We start from the raw sequence: 22,552 nt of genomic DNA, 5'->3' as shown, positions 1-22,552 counted from the left end.
AAAAATCAAGTCTTGCTCCTGCTCCCTCCTGCCCTCATCAGAGCATGTCTCAAACCAGGCAAGTGATACTTTATTAGCATCAAGAAGAGAAATACCAATGAGTTCAAGCCGTCAGATTCTTTTATGGGGAAGCTCAGCCTCCCGGTGTCTGTCCCAGGTGCTCTGTATCCAAAGGCATCACAGGGCTTGCTGCACCCGGCAGCACCACACAGGGACAGAGCTGCTGTCCGGTGCACTGAGGTGCAATCAATTATTATGGCACATAAACTTTGCAGGCAAAGCAGCTGAGGTTTCTGCAACCTCCCCCTTCAGCTGTGCTACAGGCATTTTCAGTTCTACTACATTTCCAAGCAATGCCCTGTGAATTACTCCTGGGACACACTGAGGTGGCTGAAGTCCTTTTCTCTTATAGGGACCAATTGATCTCTTTAAAACATGACAAAAGAATCCCAGAATCGTTTTAAAGGATTGCAAAGTAAGTGGCTGTCAGCGTCAGAGGAATGCCCAGGCATGTAAATGACAATTTGTTTGATAAAGTGACCAAGGCACTGTGGCTTTCCAAATGTCACAAGATGTGGCTTGTAATTACTGGTAAGCTTTGCAATAGCAAAAGGCTTGCTAGAAGCTGCTCAAGCCCTGGCAGCATTTGTAATAAGAGCATCCTCTTTTCAGCAAAAATTGGATTTCACCTTTTCTCCTAGTTTCATCTTTTTGTTACTTAAAAAATAAAAATGGAGCCATCAAAGACCGTTTTCTACAAAAAGCACCCAATACCCTTATACTAAAGTCAGGTCTTTAGGAATATAAAATTCCCCTTTCTTAAATTAAAGAGCTGAGCAAGAAAGATCATCAGTGAAAAACAGAGCTAACCAAAGGGAACAACTAAGGTATAAGTAGAGAAGGGGAGTCGATAGCACTGTGGCTTTTCTTCATTTTGCACTAAGCCTGGTTTTACATTGCCATCATATCCCTCCATTCTATCTTCCCTTCCTTTGTCTATTTTATCCACTTCTTCCCTGACACATGACCTGCACGTACGACCATATAATTAAATGCAATTGAGTCGCACTGATTTATCTAATTACCACCTGTCACGTGTGCCACCTAAGCCAATGTTCTCTGTTTCCTCATCCTACCCCAACTGTGAGACAAAACACATTAGCTCAAATGTCAGGCTTACGCTGATTTGGGTAACCCAAGATATCCAAGGACATGCTTTATGCCAAAGCTGGTAGTACGATAACTTCAGTGGTGCACCCAGTGAGAGCCATCTCATATGGGTTACACACATAATCACATCTATAACTTCAAGAGCTCTCTGGACACAAATTTGTTGCTTCTCTGGAGCATGTTACACAATGAGGCAGTTACATCTGGTTGCTGTTTTCACGTGTGACTACTGCAGAAATAATTAGCAATGACAACACATATGCAGTGTATTCCTCTTTACTCTGCCAATTAGTTGACTGATGCAGAAGAGGCCAGTGTGACGTGAAATAAAAGGTGGAACCTGCCAACTAACAGCAAGAAATGGTCAACAAGCTTCAACAAGCTCAAAATGCCTCTGTGAAGATGTTGGTCACATACACCTCAGATCTGGAAATGATGGAAACTATATAAAGATATGATTACGACTGCACGGGAGCAGAAATGACAGCTTTGTCATAATAGTCCATCTCTGAGCCTACCTACCATCAATGAAGATGAAAAACCCTCTACACAAGTCAGATAACAGTGGAAGAAGATTTCCTTTTGACCACAGCAGCTGATCGACTGATAGGCTGAACAGAAAGACTGACAGCCTTTCTTATGTTCATTTTAGCAAAACAGTATGGGTAAACATTGACTTAGAATTGTCTCATCTTCAATTTGATCATGGTTGATTGGAATGTCTCTGTCTGAAGATAACATAATTAGTAGTCCATTAGTTAAGCAGTCACTACTTCTGTTCAAGCTTCTCTACTATGATAACTTCCCTGTATCTGATAATCTTTTCACAGCAGAGCAGGCAATATGATGAATATTTTGCACAAGTTTGTTCTTTCAGCTTCTTCTTGTAGGACAGCAGTGTGTGTGAGAGGTCCCTTCCAATCTTGCACTCTTCCTTTTTTTTTAACTCAGCAGCATATATGCAAGAACTCAAACTCAGACAGGTAATCAACTGCTACCAGTTGCTTTGCAATGTGTTCCAGTTAATGACTTTCTGTCAAACTGGGAGAACATTTCAAGGGCCAAGAGGGTAAGAATTCAGAACAATTTTCCTAAGATGGAGAAGTGATCCCAGATCACCATGGTGAAATCTGCAAAGACAAGTATGACATGCTGCTGCTAGGACAGAGAAAACAAATGCACAGATACAAAATAAGGAGTGACTGGCCAGCCAGTAGCTCTGCAGAAAGGGATGTGGGAGTTACAGTGGATCACATGAGTCAAGTTGCTTTTGTGAAAAAGGCACACTTCATATGGAAACACGTTAACAAACATCTTACGTGTAAGCCATGGAAAGTGCTTATTCCATCCTAATTGGCACTAACAAGGTCTCAGCAAAACTCCACTCTGGGGCACTGTTCTCTAAGACTCCTGCAGCAAGCTGAAGACTGCCCAGAGGAGCACTGAAAGTATAATCAGAGGCCTAGAAAGCATTACTTGTGAAGAAAGGTTAGGAACTAGGCTCAGGGAGGCTGAAAGAAGAGAATTCCTGAGGACTGAACACATCGTTAGTTCTCTAATACGTGGAAGGATGTCAGAAGAAACCTGATCAGCTGTTCATCTGGAGGAGGACATGAAGAAGCAAAGATTCACTTGTAACCGTAGAAGATTTAGGAGGGTTAATAGGGAACTTTCTGGCCCTAAGGATATGAAAGGACAGGAATAGATTGCTCAGGGAAGCTGCGGAATGATCTTAATTGAATGATTTCAAGAAAAGTTAGACAGAGATCTGTGGTGGGTAGTAAGCAGACATCTGACTTTCTCACAGCTGGTGAATGGAAACCCATCCCAGGCCCGTGGGGCCACCATCCTTCCTACCTTCTCTGTGCCACATTCCCTGCTGGCCAGCTGTATCTCTTGGCCAGGTTGCATCTAAGCCTGCCAACCAAGAGTATCTGTCTTCGACATAAAACCTATCCAGAAAAAATTCAAAAGTTGGGAAATCAGTTCTCTCTTTTATGTCCTGATCAAAGCCTAGTTGATGCATTTCCCTTGCCGCAGCAGGCACCATCATGTTGATAGGATCTGCCTGCCCGACCTCCCCCGCTCTTCTGTCTCAAAACTTAAGATACGAAGTCTAACATGATGTTGTACAGAAGGGAATAGAGATCTCTGAAGTCATCAAAAAAGCCAGCTAGTTCCATTTTAAAATATACCAGTTCTGAACTGATCATGAATTGGGACTAAAAACTACAGTATGGGAAATCTGCTTCACTGCAAAACAAGTTGGCCATGGACTCACATTAAATTACTTCTTCTCTCCCTGGGGCATCTGGTGATGAAGCCCAATGCCAGTCTGCTGCTAGTGGGCTAAATACAGTGAGCTGTGAGTGAAGGTTAATATTTTAGCTTCTGTAGTCTTAACTTACAGAAACGTATCAGTGATTACGAACCAAACAAAATATATGCAAAAAAGAAAAGTAACAGGTTGAGTCCTGCCTTTATAATTAATTGGTTATTAAAAGGTTGACTGCTTGACACCCTATGTTAATTGATTACAGGCAGCCTGCAGATGTAGTGTCTGAAAAGCAACTTTTGCGTGGTGTACTTTCTGAATTTCTGACAGTGATATTTTCTCCAGAGGGCATAATAAGAACATTTTTTTTCAGTCCTTCAGAGACCAGCACTGACTCCATGTCTTGACTTGGTCTGAAGGGAATTACTAGATCCTTGAGACATTCAGACAAAAAAAATAACAACCCAGACTGGCTTTAAAGTGGCTTTACCATTTGGCAAAAGAAAAGCTGAGGGCTTGTGAATCTTTCTGCTGCTACTGCAAAATGAAAAATAAACAAAAATGTACAAAATAAGATAAATATCCCTTTGCTATAACTTGGTTATGCCCTCGAGTTACATGATAAAAACAGAAACATGCCACAGATATCCATTGTCTGTTATAATGAGCTGTTCCTACAATACTGATGTTTGTCAGAAACTGCAATTTCATTTAGTTTATATAATTCTTCTAACTGAGTTTATTGAAGTATTTCTGCATTGACGCTAGATATTTTTACCCACCTATTATGCATAACTATAGAGAAAAGCAAGGAAAAATACCAATACCTGTGGTGTCAGTACTGTGAGCAAAAAACAGAAACACAGGCACTGAAAAGTTGAGTATAGCCTATTTTGACAGGAAAGTTCAAATTTTGTCTCCATAAAACAACTGCATTGGCACTCGAGATACCTTCTTGGTGATTACTGGCTTGTAAATTCTTAGTTGGAAAACCACTGAGGAAAGCAAATGAGTTCTGGACATGTGGGAGGCCAAGATGCCACCAACTCTGTTTTCAAGGCACCCAGCTTCTTACTGTGTTTTTCTGCTGGAATGGTTTCATCCTGTATGCCTTCCTTCCTGGGAGCAGCGGGGCAGTGGCAGCCCCATGCCAGGTCTGTGTGTTACTGCTCCAAGGCAGAAAGTGGAGGACAGGGATAGGCACAGCATTTGCACTCTGGTTTGTTTCAACCACTGCATGGGAATTGGGAGCTTGATATTATGAGGGAATGAGGGATCAAACCACGTTCTTCAGGAACAGGGAAGGGAGAGGGCAGAAGCTGTGATGGGATCCTCAGCTGCAGAGTTGTGCGGTCTGGGGTTGGGTCTGGCCCCTATGATCCCTCAACAGCCGGAACGTGTCAATGTCTCCTATTGACACCACAAGAGTGCTTACATTTCACCCGACTAATCCAGGAAGATGCTTGCCATCCCCTCCCACAGCCTGGCCCCATCCAGCCATCTGGTCCTGTGTGATTCCTTCTGCAGGCAGGGGAATGCCATGGGAACGCCAGTGCTGGGATGCTCACACGCAGACATGCACACGCACTCGCGCACACACACGCCTCCAGCCTTCTGCTTCCAGCGCTCCCTTGCATGCTCTTTCTTTTGTCAGTTCTACTTTCTTCCCCAAGCAGCAGTAAGGATTTAGTAAAAGCCCGTGGGTCCTCTGTGTTATAAAATTAGGTCTCTACAGGTGCCAGCAGAATGCTGTGCCTTGGCATCCAAACAGCTTTGCCTCCAGTTAGTAGATAAACTGAATTTCCTCTCGAAGCTAAAGAACTCTCCATCCTCGCCTCCCCTGGATCCGCTTCCCCTTGCAGCCGCAGAACACAGCACAGAACCACTCGAAACGGCATTAGAGAAATCCACCGCGGACACTTGAGAAATCCTGTGACAGCACTGTGAGACAGATAAGCAGAGGCAGGGGGAGAGAAGAGAGAAGAGGAATAGCTTTCGGAGACTGCTTGGCAGCAAAGTCAACGCTTGAAATATCTGTGGGGAGTTTGAAAGCATTTCCTAACATCAAAAATGCGAAGAAGAAAAAGAAATTTTGATCAACGGCTTATTGCCCTTGATCTAAGCAAAAGAATCCTAGCCAGTCAGAAATAACAGAAATCTGTTTTATTGTAAAGCTGAAGTTTTCTGTGTTTTGACAGCTGGGGCTCATGCTTTTGGCTGGGTTATTTGCCAGCCTTAAAATATTCATCAGCGAGTTGCCAGGTTTTTGTCCTTTCAAATTGAACTCTAACGATGAAGGAGAAGGTGCTGGAGAGATTTTAAGCACGAGTTCTCTGCCCTAAAACAGAACTTTGTGGCCTGAATTCACATGACCAGAAAAAGAGGTTTCCACTCCTTGGCCAAGTTTCTGGTGAATCACTTGCTGGTCACAGAGCCAAGATTCGCTTTCTGGAGCATGGGAAGCAGTGGCTCATTTGTGATGAAGACAGCCCCCTCGCCTTTGTTGAGAGGAAATGGATTAACAGTATGTATTCTGTGCACAAGTACTGAGAGAACTGAACTAAAATATTCCAGATTAAAGAATCCTTGCCGAACAACAAACTGGAACACATGTTAAACTGAAAAGTCAAATCTGACTCTGAAAATGGTCATTGAAACGCTGGTGATGGTGGCTCCAGGATCAAGTCAGATGTCTTACAGAGTATCCAAATTAGCATCACAAAATTAATTATCTTTTTTATGCAAACCTTTACATTACTATTTCAATGTTACTTTCTCTTAATGCTTTCTATATTTTGTTACACTTATTCTAAGAATTCAAACCAGTCTCTTCTGCTCTTGAGCAATTTTTTCATTCTTATGTCTTGCGCTGCTTCTATTTAGTCACGTAGTTGTTATCATTACATTTAATACCTGTCCAACTTAGGGGGCTTTCTTAGGTGAACCAGTTACAAAGTGAAAAATATTAAATCATTTCATATCTGCTGGAAAGACTGAATTCCTCTTCCAAAAATTCAGGGTCAGTCGTATTGACGTTGTGTCTGAAAAAATGTGCTTCATCAACTCTGTCCTTAGCTTCCTTTACTTGTCCCAGGGTGACCACTATTTTTGTTATGTCATTTTGTATCTGCAAAGTCCTTGCAAGTGTTCAACACTTCACTTTTGAGACCGATCTTTCATTTTCTGGATAAGGAGTTACCTTTCTTTAGTGGATATGAAGAGATAACAAATCCTTTTCACTCAGGGACAAGTTAATATGGGAAGAAGTTGCAATGCAGAGTCTAACACTGAGTAAGTGAAAACTGAAGGTGCTCTACCATGTGGGATCAGGTCCTTCAGGCAGTTTCAGTTCTACCAACTGATCGCTTCAACAGACAGCTGTAATGTGAACTAAAGTCAAAGAGCATCTCAGAGTTTCCAAAGCCAAATTTTCAAAGAGCCTTTGATCTAGTCTCCAACCCTACATAAAGACAGGGTGGGTGACTAAGCTTGCAGGTAGCTGGTCAGCACTGAGGGACATTGCCTGGTGGGACCAGGCACTGGGCTGCAAATGAGGGGAAGGCAGAGGAAGGCACTGGCAGAAAGGGTGAGCAGCGGAGAACAAAGTCTCTCTGGTCATGTCTACACTGGCATATGGAACAAGGCCAGGATTAAGCATCAAACCCTGGTCTGCATTAATTAACCATTGTGGGTTGGGCTTATATCACCTAGCACTCTCCCAGGACAATGGATGGGCATGGTTTGGGCCATACCATGTACCAGGACTGTTCTCAATGAGCAGTCTGGATGCAGTCACCCTATTTTGGGTGGAGAAGAAAGCTTGGAAGTGTGGATGCAAATCATGCAGGGACACTTGCAGGGCCAGAAAACAGGCCTTGGCTTGTTCTATTTCGTAATGTAGTCCTTACACCAGGATCATGCCAAACATACCGCATCATTTGAGGAATGCAGCTATTTTGAGCAGAAGGACTGATATTTAAGAAAGTGAGTGACACTGGTGAGAACAGACAGATGTTTACTGATTCAGTCTTCACATGCAAGACTGTTGGTGCATGTTCAAAGTAATTTTCTGAAGATGTGTCTCTTGTTATCTTAACATCAGTAAACAGCGGCCCAGTGTATTTTCGCATTTGTTGTGACTTGCTTATCCAGATCCTGTGTATATTCCAGGGACACAGTTACTAAATTTAAAGCTGCAAACAGATTTGTTCTCTCAGCACACTTGTAAGAAACATTTAATTTTATATTGCCAGTTTTCAAATATTTCTATACACTCTGGCTAGGTAAAATACTAACGAATTGGTGTAACTCAGTGATGAATTAATGGCTTGCTCGCTAGTGCAAGCTCTTATTTTCCTCTTTAGCAGCTATTGGGCAAGACACTTTGGAAGAGTTTAATCAAAATCCTCATCAGAAGCCAAATGAGTGGATTTTAAAGAAAGTTTAATTACAGTGGTCAAACCACCCAGCATGATTTGCTTGATTTGATTAACGTAATGAGGAGCACATTTAATAAGAAATGCATTAATTCATTCAAACAAGTGGTTTTATCAGAGGCATTAAGCATCAGCCCAGATTATGTACAGCAGAAACTATTATAGCAAAAATTGACCGAGGTCAAAGCAGTAGCCATGCCATAATTACAAGCTCTCGGCTGTAATCTACCAGTTGAACTTGGCCAGTGCTCATCACGACTGAAAAAGCAGGGTCCTCATTTTTAAAAGCCCCCAAATCACAGGGTTTTTCTTCCATTCCATAGCTGGGATCTCCATCCCTTTCTTTCAGATGTTCAGAAGATTCAGGAACTGGGATTGAACTCTCTGAGTTTCAAACGGTTATACATGCAGATATTATTAGCAAATGATTGAGCGAGAGCTCAAAGGACACCTGATACCATCCCCAGCCCTTAAAGGAAACAGAGTGTTCCCCATTTGCTCTCTGTTCTACCTCCCTCCTGTCCCTGTGATGTCTTTGGGACACTCCTGTTCCTAACCTGGAATAGAGTGACTTTGGGAGAGAATTATTATTTTCCTTCTGGGAAAGGAAACCTCCTTCTTGGAAAAGAAGAAAAGTTGGCCTCAAGCGGGAAATATTTGAGAAAAAAGAAGAAAGAGCGAGCCTCCTTTACACCTTGCTCTCTTAAACTGCCTTCTTTAGAGAAATTTCAGCCCCTGTATTCCAACTTTCCTGTTTCAGGACCCCTCCCCACAGGCTTTACACAGCACCCTTCACCTCCACCCTCCTCACTGGCACCCCTTCTCCAGTGCCCACTGCTATATGTCAAGGCAGCTGCTAATGTTCTTCTCTCTCCTATGCTGCCTTGACCACCGTCACCTCTTTGACTTTTACTGTGCTCTCTTGCCTCTATTCAGTCCCCGACTTGTTATTCCTGTAGCGTCTGCGCTACCTCTGTGTGAGCCGCCTTCCCTGCTGCTTTGTGCTATGCCCATATAGCACTGAAACAGCTTTGATTTTCAAGTGCTCCTACTTCTAAGCCTGCTTGGCTGCCAGAGCACTTTTTGAGCACTGTTGCACAGTGGACTTAAGCACTATCTATTGCTTAGTCTTTCATCAGCTACCACTAGCAACTGGCAAAGGAGGGCAGCTTTGAAACTGCTCCCTAAGCGGGCAGGAGGCTAGTCAAGGAGCTAAAAAGCAGAGCCCAAGCCCAGCTGCAGATAGGATGCTTTGGGGTTAGGTGCAGACCGACAAGTGAAAACTGGTGTGGAGGTTGTATTTTACCTCCTGATAAGGTCAGCAGGTAGGTAAGACACTATTATTAGGTTGCCTAAATAAATGTAGGTGCCAAGGTTCACCTGCAGGTTTGGAAGTCCTGATCAAGACCTTCAGGAAATAAACTGAAGTAGAGAACTAGAGATGTCAAAAAATAGACCTAAGGATTTATTTGCTATATTAATAGAAGATGAGCAGGAAAATTATTCCTGCTGAGCTGAAAACCATAATCCTTAGAATTATTTCTGCCACTTGTCTTGAAACCACAAGGAAACGAGTAAACATTGGAATCAGAGTCCCTTTATTTTAGAGAAATCTTGGGATGTGCTGACTGCTGCACACCAACATATTGGCATATAAACATTTGTACAGAGGAAAGCATTAACAGTGACTATCTCACTAGTATATTCAGCAAGCCTGTTCCCAAGGTAAAGACAATTCCATCTTGGAATAAGCAACCCAAATAGCATATACAGACTCACTGCAGCAGATGCCCCTTGGTATTACCTTTGGTATCCTTGAATAGAATCCAGGCGGGAAATCATAAAACATAAATTGGTAGAAGATCGTATCTTAAAATACTTTTTCTCACTATCTCCCAGCCCGGCCTTCAAGCAGCCAACCAACCTTGCTAAACTTATCATCTGAAGAAAATTTCTCAAGCACCAATAAATCTGACTATATCAGAATGATAAATGAAAAAATTGCAATTTATCTCCATAGCCCTCACAAGAAACATCTTCTACAATAGAACTGTGAAAACCAATGAATCCTCAGCATGTCCCTCCCAGAATGCAAACTACTTCTTCATACGTACCATATGCTCCCTGTACCATAATGAATTCACACTGACAATCAGAATGAGGAAGAAAAATGTGGTTAATAACAAGAGAATGTTTCCCAAAACAGCCATTCTCACTCTTATCATTTAGCTCTCATCCTCAAGGGAATTCTAGAAAAGAAACTGGTAAGATGAAACTGGGATTAAAATTAATAATTTGATGTGACACCAAAAATTGTTGATTCCAACAACAATGCTAATTTTATGGCACATCACAATTTACCTCAAATACGACTTGCTAATCTCAGTTTCTCAGGAGATAATTACCTGTGCATTTCTTCCGTTCTGTGTTCCGTAGAGCTGAAGACCTTATTACCGCTCCTCTTACTAACATCCCCTCTGTTCTTTTCATCTCAAAGTACCTGTCTGATTAATATAATGAAACTGAACTCAGATAAATTGCTTCCGATCTTTGCTTATCTGGCAGTTTGTTAGTTACGTCCCTGCTTCTGTGTTTTGCCCCTCAGACTTGTCTGTTTTTTCCTCCCAGGTACACTGATAACAGATATTGCTTCTCTCCACAGATATTCCTTCTGAGTGTTATGAATGTTCCATGTTTACCAAAAACCTGCCCAACCAGCCTCTACCTTTGACATATCAAGTGTTGTTCCAGATATGGCTCCAGTTCTGACTCACAGATTCCTTTTTGAATAGTTATGAATGTCTTTAGTCTGGCATTATTTAAGCTCTAAGCTGCTTCAAAGAAATAGTTGGCTTTATGTAAAGAATAGGAACACAACTTAACTGGCCAAACATCAGTCACTACTTCTGAAAGGAAAGGAAGCATCATTAAATCAGATATTTCTAAAATGAAGGTGAAATATGACATTCAGGGATATATTGTTCAACACAGGACTGTTATGCACCACCCAATCCAGTCAGAGATGAAAATTTTTATTGTCACTTCTCTCTGCTGCTTCCCAGGTACTGAATTGGTCTTTGGCAACGTTCATTGCAATGATGTAGTATATTATTTGCTTCTCCCCTTCATCCACAGACTGATAACTTTATTAGTTATTAGCAGATAACCTTACTTACCTGCATCCAAATTTAGTAACTCAAAGCTGTAAGAGCTTGGGAAAGGTTAACCAGTATCTTAGGAAGGGACTTGATATAATTTTGCCTAAGAAATTTCAGTGTGCAGTTCCACATGAGTTAAAATATATGGACCTAAAGAATAGCATGATATGTTTTAGGAAGTATTAACTATGCCGGTACACAAAGATCTGAGGTAACATGCACATCTACCACCTTCTGCCAAATACCATACACTTCCTTGGGCTTGCAGAAGTAGCACATATTGTTCTGCTCACACAGCATGCAGTCCTTGATGCACACTTGGAAGTTAACCTTTGCAAACAACTACTGAAATTTTACATCCAGGGCAGAATTTCTACACCCTTCTCTCACTGAAAGGCACTCAGAGAAAATTCAAGACAGGATTCAGTTTTGAAACTTGTATTCCTCATTTTGTGAAACTAGGGGTTATCTGTGACCTTGACCACATGTAAGACCTGCAACCTCAGCATTACCATGTATAAAGTAAATGTTTACCCCATATGTGCCTGTCACCACAGAAAAGCTCAGGGAATGTATGGGAAAGGATTTTTTGCAGGTCCAAAGGAAAAGCAAGCCCCCACATCTCTTCCTCCTACTCAGATACAAAGCAGGAGCTTGCTTCCAGCAGGCAGTTTGTATCAGTGGGCTCTGCTAGGCAGTATGAAGATAACTCTCAGCATTGATAAAGGGGAACTGCTAACATAATGTAAACATTTGGTGAAAGCAAAATATTTGCCAAGAACCTAAAAGGCTGGGTGCTTAAAGCAGCTCTCCATGCTGGCTTTCCTTGGCAAGGTGCACAAGGGACAGGCACTCAGGTGTCAGTCCCACTACTGGCTCCTACGTGATTGAACCTGCAGTGCATTGTACCAATATCCCAACGAGACATATTTAATTTCCTTCTCCCCATTTGGCTGTGCCACTGCAAGGAAAGCTTCTGCAGGAAACTGAGATGTTTCTGGGGCAGTAAGCCATCTACAGCCGCTCACGATCCAGTGTTTTACTGTGCCTGTGGCACCTGCCCTGGGGCTGGTACCACCATCAGCTTCTTCCATGTAGCAAGGCACACAGCTTCTGACTTGGCCATCCAGTTTCGATGACCAAGAGCCTGCTAAAACACCTTTCTGCACCACTGCAAATTTGCACATCCAGGTGGCGATCGTTGGAAGAAACACACACATTCAGCCCATTAGTGGTGCAACCTCATTTCCCGCCCGCAAGTAGGTAACGCAAGAGCAGCACCAGGGATGGTGGGGGAGAGAGGATGAAGCGTGAAAACCATGTGAGATGAGGATGCCCAAGCTGGCAGGTGATGAAAACCAGCTTCCACCCTCCTGGGCAGCCGCAGGGTCCCTCCTTCACAGCCCCATGGGAGGGAGAGGCAGCGGGAACACAGGGTGCAGCAATGGCGAGGTGGGCCTTACCTTCTCGTTCTTCCTCTCCTCGGGCTTGCCAGCAGGGCCAGGGGTGACAGGGCCACCCAGGGGCCCACTACCGGCCTCGCCGTTGAGGTGGGCAGCGCTAACGTTGGGCGGGGTGATGGCAGCGGCGGCAGAGGTGAGGGGGATAAGGGGCCGGGCCCCTGGGGTGGGCGGCTGGTGGCCATGCTGCGGGGAGATGGCAGGGTGAGGCCGGATGGCTGCCGCTGGCAGGCGGGAGGGCGAGCTGGGCGTCCGCAGGGGTGAGACCGTGGCGGTGGGCCGCTCCGGGGCTGGCACTGAGGGGTGAGCTGTGGAGAGAGGACAGAGCATGGTTAAGCCCCCCGTGAACTGCCGTGCCTGTCTCTTTAGTAGCCATCACTGCCATGAGTCATCAGGGCCCAACAGAGAGCTGAGCTCTTAGCCTTAACCCATGATATCTCAGCTTGCAAGTGGTTTTGTCTAAATCCTAGCAATCTCCCCCCTGGCTGCCAAAAGCCTGTCTACAGTCACCAAAATGGCCAGTCCTCCCTAGTGATGTGAGTGGGGAATGGTCTGACCATCCCTGCCCATGCCTGGAAATAAATAGCAAGCCTGCTGTGTTTTTAGAATTCCTTTTCTCGTTCCAGCTGAGCTGTTTTCTGAACCTCTAGGAGCCCCTCCTAACCTGACAGGTTCTGGACCAATGCAACATGGGACCTAAAGGGTTAGCCTAGACAATCCACACCAACCTCACAGACAGCAATTACATTGGAGGGTCTCTTGTTTCAGTCCTAACAAAATGATCAACAGCACATCACTGTGCTGCACAAGATAAATCAAGCAGAAATCCACTGGAGGATTTCTGAGCTCAGCCTCGTCTCCGCCAGCAAAGTCCCTAAGGGACTATGCAGTGCCTTTTAGTCTTGGTGCCCCTGCTGAGCAATCCCTGCCTACAAGCACTAGGAACCAGGAATTAGCACTCATCTGTTTAATGGTGACCATGACACACTGCCGAGGTCAGCTCTCCAGGGATTCAGGAGCTTGTTGCATGCCTCACGTTGCGAAAAGTACTAAAAATTCAGTGAAATTCAGTGAAAGCTCCAGGTCCATTTCCACAATGATGTTGCCTTTGATTTCCAGGTTAGTTAATTGCTTAGGTGTAACACTCCTTCAAGTATGTATAGACCAGAAGCCAAGTCCACACTCAGACATCTCCTCAGTTAAATGATTCAATAGTAGGACTGGCTGGAAAAATGCCCATTTCACAAACGATTTCAAGGTTTCATAATCTGGTTTAGATCTGCCTCAGTGCAAAATATGAACCTTTGAACATTTTTCTGAGTACAACTTACTCACCCACCCCACAAGAGTCTCTATTCTGGTCAGGTCATTCACCCGGGATATGAAAACATAGGATCTGGTCACTGTGCTATTCTCCTCTGTGGAGAACAGGTCTGGGCAGCTGTCTATTCCCTTTGCAACCTGGGCCAGGACAGTTTCATGGCTGAAGTCTGGTTGAACTACATCTTTTCCTTTTTGTTAAAAGCTTTGAGTCCAACAAGTCGGCTTTTCTTTGACCAAGAAGCATTTTTTGGGAAAAGTTATGACCCCCTCTGATCTGTGTTTTTCTTAAAAATTCACCTGAAGGATACATTTTTATGCAGGACCAGCTGGAGTTCAATCTATAACTAAACAAACAACAATGCTAGAACAACTCAAACCACTATTTTCTGTTTCTATGGTTAACAGTGACACCCATCACCAGGGATCGAAATGATAAAGAATGACATTAATCATACTTGCTACACCAGCTGAGCACTCCTGCCAGGAGGCGATTTTATCCCCCAGCCTCATGCCCTATTATCTGAAGTGGTACTGAATGTGATGGGCTGGCCAGCCAGTGACCATCAGATTAGCACCTCCAAAGTTCACATGATTCTCCCTTACAGTAAGTCCTCGACTCTATATCATCTCTTTTTATTAATGTTGCTTATAGCAAATCAACCCAACTGTCATTAACCAGTCTTGAACTTGATGTGATTTTACCACGTAGCATGAGTAAGCACCTAAAAGTTGTTATTACAGACACCTTTAAGACTATTCTTACCGTTGCTTACAATTTGCCCCTCCCTGCATTACCAAGAACATATACTGGAAAGTGCAATTCCTTTCCAGAGAGCCAGACAGGGCACCACTGGTTATCTTGAAGTGATTCCCTCCTGATTTTCCTGTTTGGAACCTATATGATGAGCAACCACTGCTGCCAGAAATCTAATTTTCCGGAATGCTTAAGCTTGCAGGGTCAAGGTTTTGAACTTCTAGTTGTAGGGAGCAATAGTTTTCCTAAATCTAGAGAAAAAGCACAATAATGGAATTTCACTGCATGTACCTGGATGCAGAAGACTGATTTGATAATCATATTAGGTACATTACTTCCTTCATATAGGGCTCGGAGTTTCCAGATACAAAGGAAACAGAAAACATGCGAAACAGTAAAGTAAACGGCCTGAGAAAAATCAACTCTGAGCAGAGCTCTCACATTTTATTCTGTAATTTCATCTGCTTACTGTTACAATGTATGCCTTTGCTCTGGGATCTGTGGATCTGGACTGTGCTGCATCAAACATGCTATTAATTAGCAATGCTCACTGAAGGCTATTTTTGTTCTACACCACTCATATTTCATTTTGGGTGTATTCCTACATCAGTGGCCTTGTGCAAAATTGATTTGTTACTCATGTATATTGCAAGCCAACAGAAACGTGATTTGAATACCATGCCAGCTTGCCTCTCTTGGAAAGCTTTTCCAAAAGTCAGTGTGCATTGCCCTGTCCCGCAGGACTAAAGAGACCTTTTGAGGGGCTCTGGTCCACAGGAGACTGGTGAGGACATCCATTACGGAGAAAAATACTGAAATACTGGTAATCATGAAAAATTTCCTTTATTTATCCTGGCAAAGGTTTATTTAATTAAAACAACAATCTCATGAACCTTCTGGAAGAACTGGAGAACTCCCTGCTTAGGAGGTTTTGGAGCAGCTCTGTGGTCCCTGGATCACCCTTGCCTGCCAACTCCCTGTGACTTTAAGATGTCAGAGTGACCTGGAAGAGCAATCTTAAATCAGGGAAGGTGCTGGAGAGGTAGCACCGCAGCGCTGTAGAATGAGGGTTTGGGGCATGCCAGGTGTATGGGGCAAAATGATCTGTCACCTGGGTTTCAGGGGACTCCGTCTGGCTGGTGGCATGGGCACAGGAGGCACCAGGAGCACCTGAACGTTTCCTGAGAGCCTTGCCCAAGAGGGGACATTTCTGCCTTTGTACTGTGGGAGCAGAAGGGCTTTTGGAAGGGTGTGGCTTGAGGGTAAAGCAGCACTTTCTGAACTACACAAAAAGTTAAATCAATTAGGCCTCAGTGTGACACAGGTGCCTTATAAACTCTGTTTGTTGAGCAAAGAAGTCTGCACTGTTCAAGATTCAGATTCACACATATTTGATTACGTTTCCTGCTTTTGGTCTGGACTGTGTAGGAGGTGAGATTAGATGGTCACAACGGTGCCTTCTGGCTTCAAAAGGTATGAATCCGTGACTTATACCACAATGTATTTCTCATTTGTGCCTGCTCTGTTTTCTATCTAAGACCTCAGTTTTCAGCTGTCACAGTCCTTACTGATCTGCCTTTGTAAACAAAATGGCTCACATCCCTATAAAATATCAGAAACAAAATGTTTTAAATTTTGCTATGAAGTTCTACCACAGGATTTACTTTCACTTTATTCAACACCAGAGCTGTTTAACATCAGGGAAAGGGGAATAAATTGTACTCCAGAAAATTGTGATGTACATCAGAAAGGGAACCTAGAAAGAACAGAGGCCCCCCGGTGTGAGTAGCTCTTATTCTCATTTCAAAAAGGTGGCAGTATTTTTCAGATCTTTTGCTTTATCACTAACACCGGGTCCCGTTCTGCCTAATAAATACCTTTCATCCCTGAAGCCCAGTGAAATGCTTCTTAATTTTAAGTCATGTATTACTCGCCCTGTGATAAGGGCAGTATTTTTCCATCAGCAAGCCAACTGGACTCAGAACTGTTAATCTCCTCAGTATGCAGGGTGCTTGCTTTCACTCAGATAAATTGTATAAATATTTGTAAACACTATAATCTATTTCAGCTGTAGCAACAGAACAATCTGATAAACACAACGTGGTTCCCAGAGATCAATAGAAGCCCATAAATATTACAAGCAAATAAAACATACTCTATTCCACACTGACTGAGCTGTGACTAAAACGCGAAAGCAAGCTGCAGGTTTGAAAGGCTTGTGCTCGAGGGGTGTGACATCAATCCCACTGACGCGGGATGAGAGGCACCGGCAGGCGCGCACACATACCCATCTGCATGGCGTTGCGGGTCTGGCTGGCTGGCTGCTGAGCCGAATACCTCAAGCAGTTATTCAGCTGCGGAGAGGCTGCCTGTAGCTGGGGATGCGTCTGGGGAGCAGTGATAGGAACAACCGGTCTGACAGCTGTGGCGGCATTGGTGTGACCAGCCCCGATGGGGTGGATGGTTCCTGGGGCTCCTTTTGTTGTCGGAGCTCCTCCAGCTCCGCTGTTTCTGGGCTGCCCGGCTCCCACCGGCACCCTGCATGGAGACAAGGCACAGTGTAAGCACGTTGCAGAGACGCTAATACCCAGCCACAATGCTGATAAGCACCCCCAGTTACTTAGGAGGTTCAACATGATACCCTCTCAGGTGTTAAAGTAAACCAAGATATAGATGCATATTTATCTTTATAGGACAGTCGTAAGCATGCTGGAGGATATTTTCACCCCTTTATCCTAAGGGAAGAAGTGCAGGGTAAAAATGGAAAAGATAATTTTTCCCACAACTTTTTTTCTTAAGCTACATTTCTGTCTGAATAGTTCCTAATAAAATCACAAATCTAAATTCAGAAGAAATGGATATCTCCCAAATGCCATTTTGTGTGCCAGAGGCTATTTTACAGGCACTAATGGAGTGATAATTAAAACAGACTCAGAGATCTTTTCTTAGGACGAAACCTGCATACAGCCCCACAGGGAGAAAAAAAAAGATGGATAACGCCAGATCTGTGTGTGGCTGTTGAAGGGGACTGAAAAGCAGCAGACTTGGCAGGGCTGAGCGCTTACCCTACCGATGTAACCAGCCCTAGCTTAGACTTGCTAAAGAAATGCAAAAGGGAAGGGAATGCAGCTGACTTTACTGAAAAGAAAATCCAGACAATAATCCAGCCCTTTTTCACTGCTCACTCAAACTGTATGAATAGTTTTTATTTCATCTGAGTGGCTGCGTAGACCTCAGAGGGAAGGAACAAGGCTCTTTCTCCTATGCAATGAGTTCAGCAGGTCTTGATCCTCTTGCCACTGAGCTAGAAACTCTCTGACCAGGGCAGGACAGGATAGAAGAGAGAGGACAGAAGGACACCAATGGACAACACCAGCTGCTTCTCAGCAGCTTTTTCTCTGAGTTTCTTACTCAGGATCCTGAGTAATTTCCTTCCTCAGCAGTAACGCCATGAAACAGAGGGTTCATTTTGTGCTGTTTTCCTCTCCTGGGCTGCTCCACGTGCCAAGGTCCACCTCCAAGAAAAGACAGTGGAAGGGATATGATGCAGAACAAAGTATGGTAAAGGACACGGAAATGGGACAGTGCAGGGGGTAAGTAAGGGAGGAGAGGATAACAAAAAGGGTGCAAGGCCAGCCTATGGGGGGTGGGATTGCAAGAACTTCCGGGGCCCCAAAATTGTTGTGTGAGAACACAGAGAGGTGAAGAGCAGAAAGGAGCATGCTGAACAATTTGGCCCAATTCAGGGGACAAGAAAGACAGAAGAAGCAACCCTAGGAGTGCAAAAGGGAAGAGCCAAAAGAGTGAAATTCTGATAGAAAGAGACCAAAACACAGGCTGGAAGATATGGTCCAAAAGTGCAAAAGACAGTCATCACCTCTGCCCAGTCTCCACTCCCTCCAAAATCCCAGGAGGAAAAACAACACTGTAGTGTCATAAAGTCCTTGACTCATCTCATTGTGCAAGGTTTGGCTGGATTACATTTTGCTAAATGAACCTGATTTTTTTTTTTATTAAATTTTTTTTCATCAGCCTCCAGGTAGGGAAAAGCTGGGAATCCCACCAGATGGAAATCTTGACTGTCTGTCATCTGCTGTGAAGAGCTGGCAGGGTAGCAGCAAGGTTCAGCTGGAGCTGGCTTGGCCATCTGCACTAGATGGAGTTTGCCAGAAAAGCACACCTAATAGTCCACGGAAAGCTGCGTTCAGGCAAACATGCACACCGACACGTACAGAAACTGTGACTCCCACAGAGCTGGATAGATGTTGGATATGCCAAATTTTCTCTGCTGCCCTGTGCGTCTCTGTCCATCTAAAGGGTCTTGTCCTTTTTCCACCATGCTCTGCTCACACATATGCTTTGGCAGCTTATAAACCTAGTTCAGTGTTACTAAATTCATGGGCAACTTCTTTTTCTTGGGTTTTGTAGGGAGTGGCAGAAAACCATACATGAATCTATTTCTCTGCTTTGCTGTCAAAGGGGAACAAAGTAAGTAGAAAGTGCAGGAAATAGGAGATTTTGTTGCTATCAGATTTTTCTTGCTGTTCTCACTGAGGGTGATTTACAGAGGAACTTAATTAGCTCACAGGATCATAAATATAATCATAAAGCTGCTTTTGAGTTTTGTGGAAAGCACTTTTGCCCTTTAGCACTTCTCTCTGTTTTGTTCTAGCTGTGACATGCTGCATTTAATAAAGTCTTGCTGATTCAGATCACCAACACTTCAGCACAAACTTCTTTACTAATTAAGAGCTGAAGAGGCAAGGCGTGAAGGCAGCCAAGGGGCTCTATAAAATCAGGTAAATACATTTAAATTGATGAACAGTGAAGACCCCATGAACTCATGAACTAATGTTTTTTGGTTGGGTTTTTTTTTTTTTGTTTTGTTTTGTTTTTTTTTTAACCAAAACACAATATTAGGACTGTCAGCAGGTTTAGTTATCGTCTTCTAATCTGGTCTTAACTTTTGGTCTTGCTCAGTCCACATACTACAAACTTGACATAAACTGAAGATGGAACAAACCTGGATCAATTTTTCAAGATCAACACTGTCTGAATTTTGAGGTGCCTTTCTCTGCAGAGGAGGGAAAGATGGTGGAATCTGTGGGCATGTGGGAGCAGAGACTGAGAGCATATGAGGAGGAGCAAGTTTGATTTGCAAACCCATGGTTGCTCTAAAGGACATATGGGCATACACACGGCAACATTGACCTGCAAGGAGCGTTTGGGGCAAAACAGCCTAGGACACACTGATAAACTTTCTCCTTGGCTTGCAGCCTATTTCAGAGTGCACTCCAGATCAGAAACACCCTTTGATTTGGTGTTGTCCAGTACCGAACTCTGACAAATGGCATTCCTCCCCAAACATGCTATTCTTTCCTTTTCTGCTCTTCTGCAACTGAGACAAAGGTACCTAAAATCAGACAATTTACTGAACTCTTCCACCACTCTGAATTTTAACAATTCAAACATTAGTCTCAATCCAAATGATCCAAGACCTTTGATTTAAAAAAACAAAATCTACGCGAGGAGCTACTGAAAAGCAAGACACAAGCATTCCTTATTTTGTTTATCCATGTTACAAGTCCAGTAGTTTTATAATAATAAAAAAATCATTAGTCAACAGATTTTTTACAATGGTAAAACCTTGCCTTATCAGACTGTGTAAAGTCAGATCTGTAAATGCCATCATCTAACACAACTACTGAAATTTTCTGAGAACATGGATAACTCCAATGCTACAACCAGCAAGCTTCATTACCCAAGTATGCATTGCCTCCAGAAAATTTCTGGAAGGGGAATGTAATTTAAAAGCAGAACTAAGTTGTTTTCAGCATCCGCTAGATGCAGAACCCATCTCAGCCCCAGCTCAGGCATATCCACCTTGGCCAGCGGTCCTCACCTTGAAACAGGTGTCACGTAGTTGCCTGGGAAGACGCCGGACATCCCACTCCTCAGAGACGTCCCCTTGAACCAGCCGTCCTGGCACTTCTCAATGACCCGGTACATCTCACCTTTGCGGAGCTCCAGCTCGTCGTTCTTCTGAGGCTTGTAGGCATACAGGGCTAGGTAGCTGTGGGAAGAGGTAACACAAGAAGAAAGCACACAGCTGACAGCAGCCACCACCTGTCCCGCTTCAATTCAAGCCCCGCAAAGCAGAAAGTGAGTAAAAACACTGCTCAGAAATGGTGGTTAAAAAGGGACGTCATTACAGCACATCAAAGAAGGAATGGCAGAGACAAGATCAACTAGATGCTAAGACGATAAGGGAATAACTAATCAGATTAAAGGGAGGGGGTAATTTAGAAACTCATAGGACACTCTTCTCGCTCATGGCACAACCGAAGCAAAACATTGCCATAAAGCAACACTGAAGTTAAGGACTTAGCAGCAGTTTCAGAAGTACAAGGCAATTACAGAGACAGACAGAGTAAACAGGACTCGAGTAGGAAGGCTTTGCTAAGCCTAACATGGTAAGCTTCAGGGTGGGAGGCACCTCTACTGTGGATTTTTAGAAGAAACTTTTCTTATGGGTAGGCTACTTCAAAAGCATTTAAGGCAGCTTTTCTTGCAGCTTTCTCGATGCTATTTATGCTGGCCAGTTTTAGAAACAACATACCAAACAGTTATGATCTGCTATGGTAGTTCTTGTATTACTTGGGTAAACCAAAAAAGTGAAAGAGGGACAAATTCTGCAAGGGGATTTTTACTTAAGCAAGTGAAGTGGTAGAATTTGGGCGTGTTTAGTTTGGAGAAGAGGAGGCTGAGGGGAGATCTCATTGCCCTCTACAACTACCTGAAAGGAGGTTGTAGAGAGGTGGGTGTTGGCCTCTTCTCCCAAGGGAATAATGACAGGACCAGAGGAAATGGTCTGAAGTTGCGGCAGGGGAGGTTTAGATTAGATATTAGGAAGAATTACTTTACTGAGAGAGTGGTCAGGCACTGGAACAGCCTGCCCAGGGAGGTGGTGGAGTCGCCATCCCTGGAGGTATTTAAGAAACGTGTAGACATGTCACTTCAGGGCATGCTCTAGTGCCCAAGATTGTTGGTTTCTGTCTGTTTGTGGGTGGGTGTGGTGTGTGGTTGTGGGTGTTTGTTTTGTGTGGTTTTTGTTTTTGTTGGGTTTTTTTTTGTTTGTTTGTTTTTGGTGGGTGTTTTTTTTGGTTTTTTTGGTTGGGCTCGATGATCTTCATCCAACCAAGAAGATTCTGTGATTCTGTAATTTGGATTTGGATGTTTTGCAGGTAAGTATTCTAATAAATCTTTAATAGAGGACCCAATATGTAGAACTTTTTATTTATTTAATTACAGCCTATATTTATTCTCTTTGTTTAGAATCTTTTTATCTCTCTTTTGTTCTTCTGTTACTGCTTCAGGGATGTGCCTAATGTTGTGAAATGGCTACAACTTAAAGTCCCTAAAGATATTCTTTCTGTTTAGAGAGATCTTTGCTGAAAATTAAGAATGATTGCTTGCACTTTGGGGAATAATGGAAAGTTGGGATAGGATAGCAAGAGTGCGCACACAGAACAACACTTTCTTTGTAAATACCAATATTTTTTTTTGTACTGTAGCCTTTCTACAAATGCAGAAAGGGATTTCTGGTATTTCTTGATCAAGGTTGTGCCTTCTTGAGTGTTTTTTTATTTGTGCTTTACAGGCAGTGCAGAGAGATTAGGACAAATGGGGAAACACTTACAGAAAGTGCATTTACACTACAAAGTGCAGCAGAATGCTCTTAGGCTCGGGGGTGGGTGAGAAGAGACTTGCTGCCCACCTTATAGCAGCGAACCAGAGAAATAATGAAAATATAACCATTGTGATTGTAGACTTGCAGCCAATAAAAATGATACATGGCTTTTTTCTTCTGCTCTCCAGGAAATATAATTGAGGAATAAATCCTGTTAGTTTTCCTGATTCTACTCCTTTATGGTACCAGTAGATTTCCGTATTTTTATTCTGAAGGCAGTAAATAA

General features: G+C 43.4%; 1 protein-coding gene across 1 annotated transcript in view; it reads right to left on the bottom strand.

Moving 5' to 3' along the window:
• SH3RF3 (SH3 domain containing ring finger 3) overlaps positions 1–22,552 on the bottom strand; it is a 250,917-nt gene that overhangs the window by 23,449 nt on the left and 204,916 nt on the right. Inside the window, exons 6-8 of the mRNA XM_074145535.1 lie at positions 20,479–20,649; positions 16,864–17,114; positions 12,503–12,807 (exon numbers count right to left, since the gene is read on the bottom strand). Coding sequence (XP_074001636.1) covers positions 12,503–12,807; positions 16,864–17,114; positions 20,479–20,649 — 727 coding nt within the window. The remainder of the gene's footprint in view (positions 1–12,502; positions 12,808–16,863; positions 17,115–20,478; positions 20,650–22,552) is intronic.

The sequence above is a fragment of the Numenius arquata genome, chromosome 1 (assembly GCF_964106895.1).
Source record: "Numenius arquata chromosome 1, bNumArq3.hap1.1, whole genome shotgun sequence".
Classification (NCBI taxonomy): domain Eukaryota; kingdom Metazoa; phylum Chordata; class Aves; order Charadriiformes; family Scolopacidae; genus Numenius; species Numenius arquata.
Note: the sequence above shows the minus strand (reverse complement) of the source record. Positions and strands in the feature narration are given on the sequence as shown.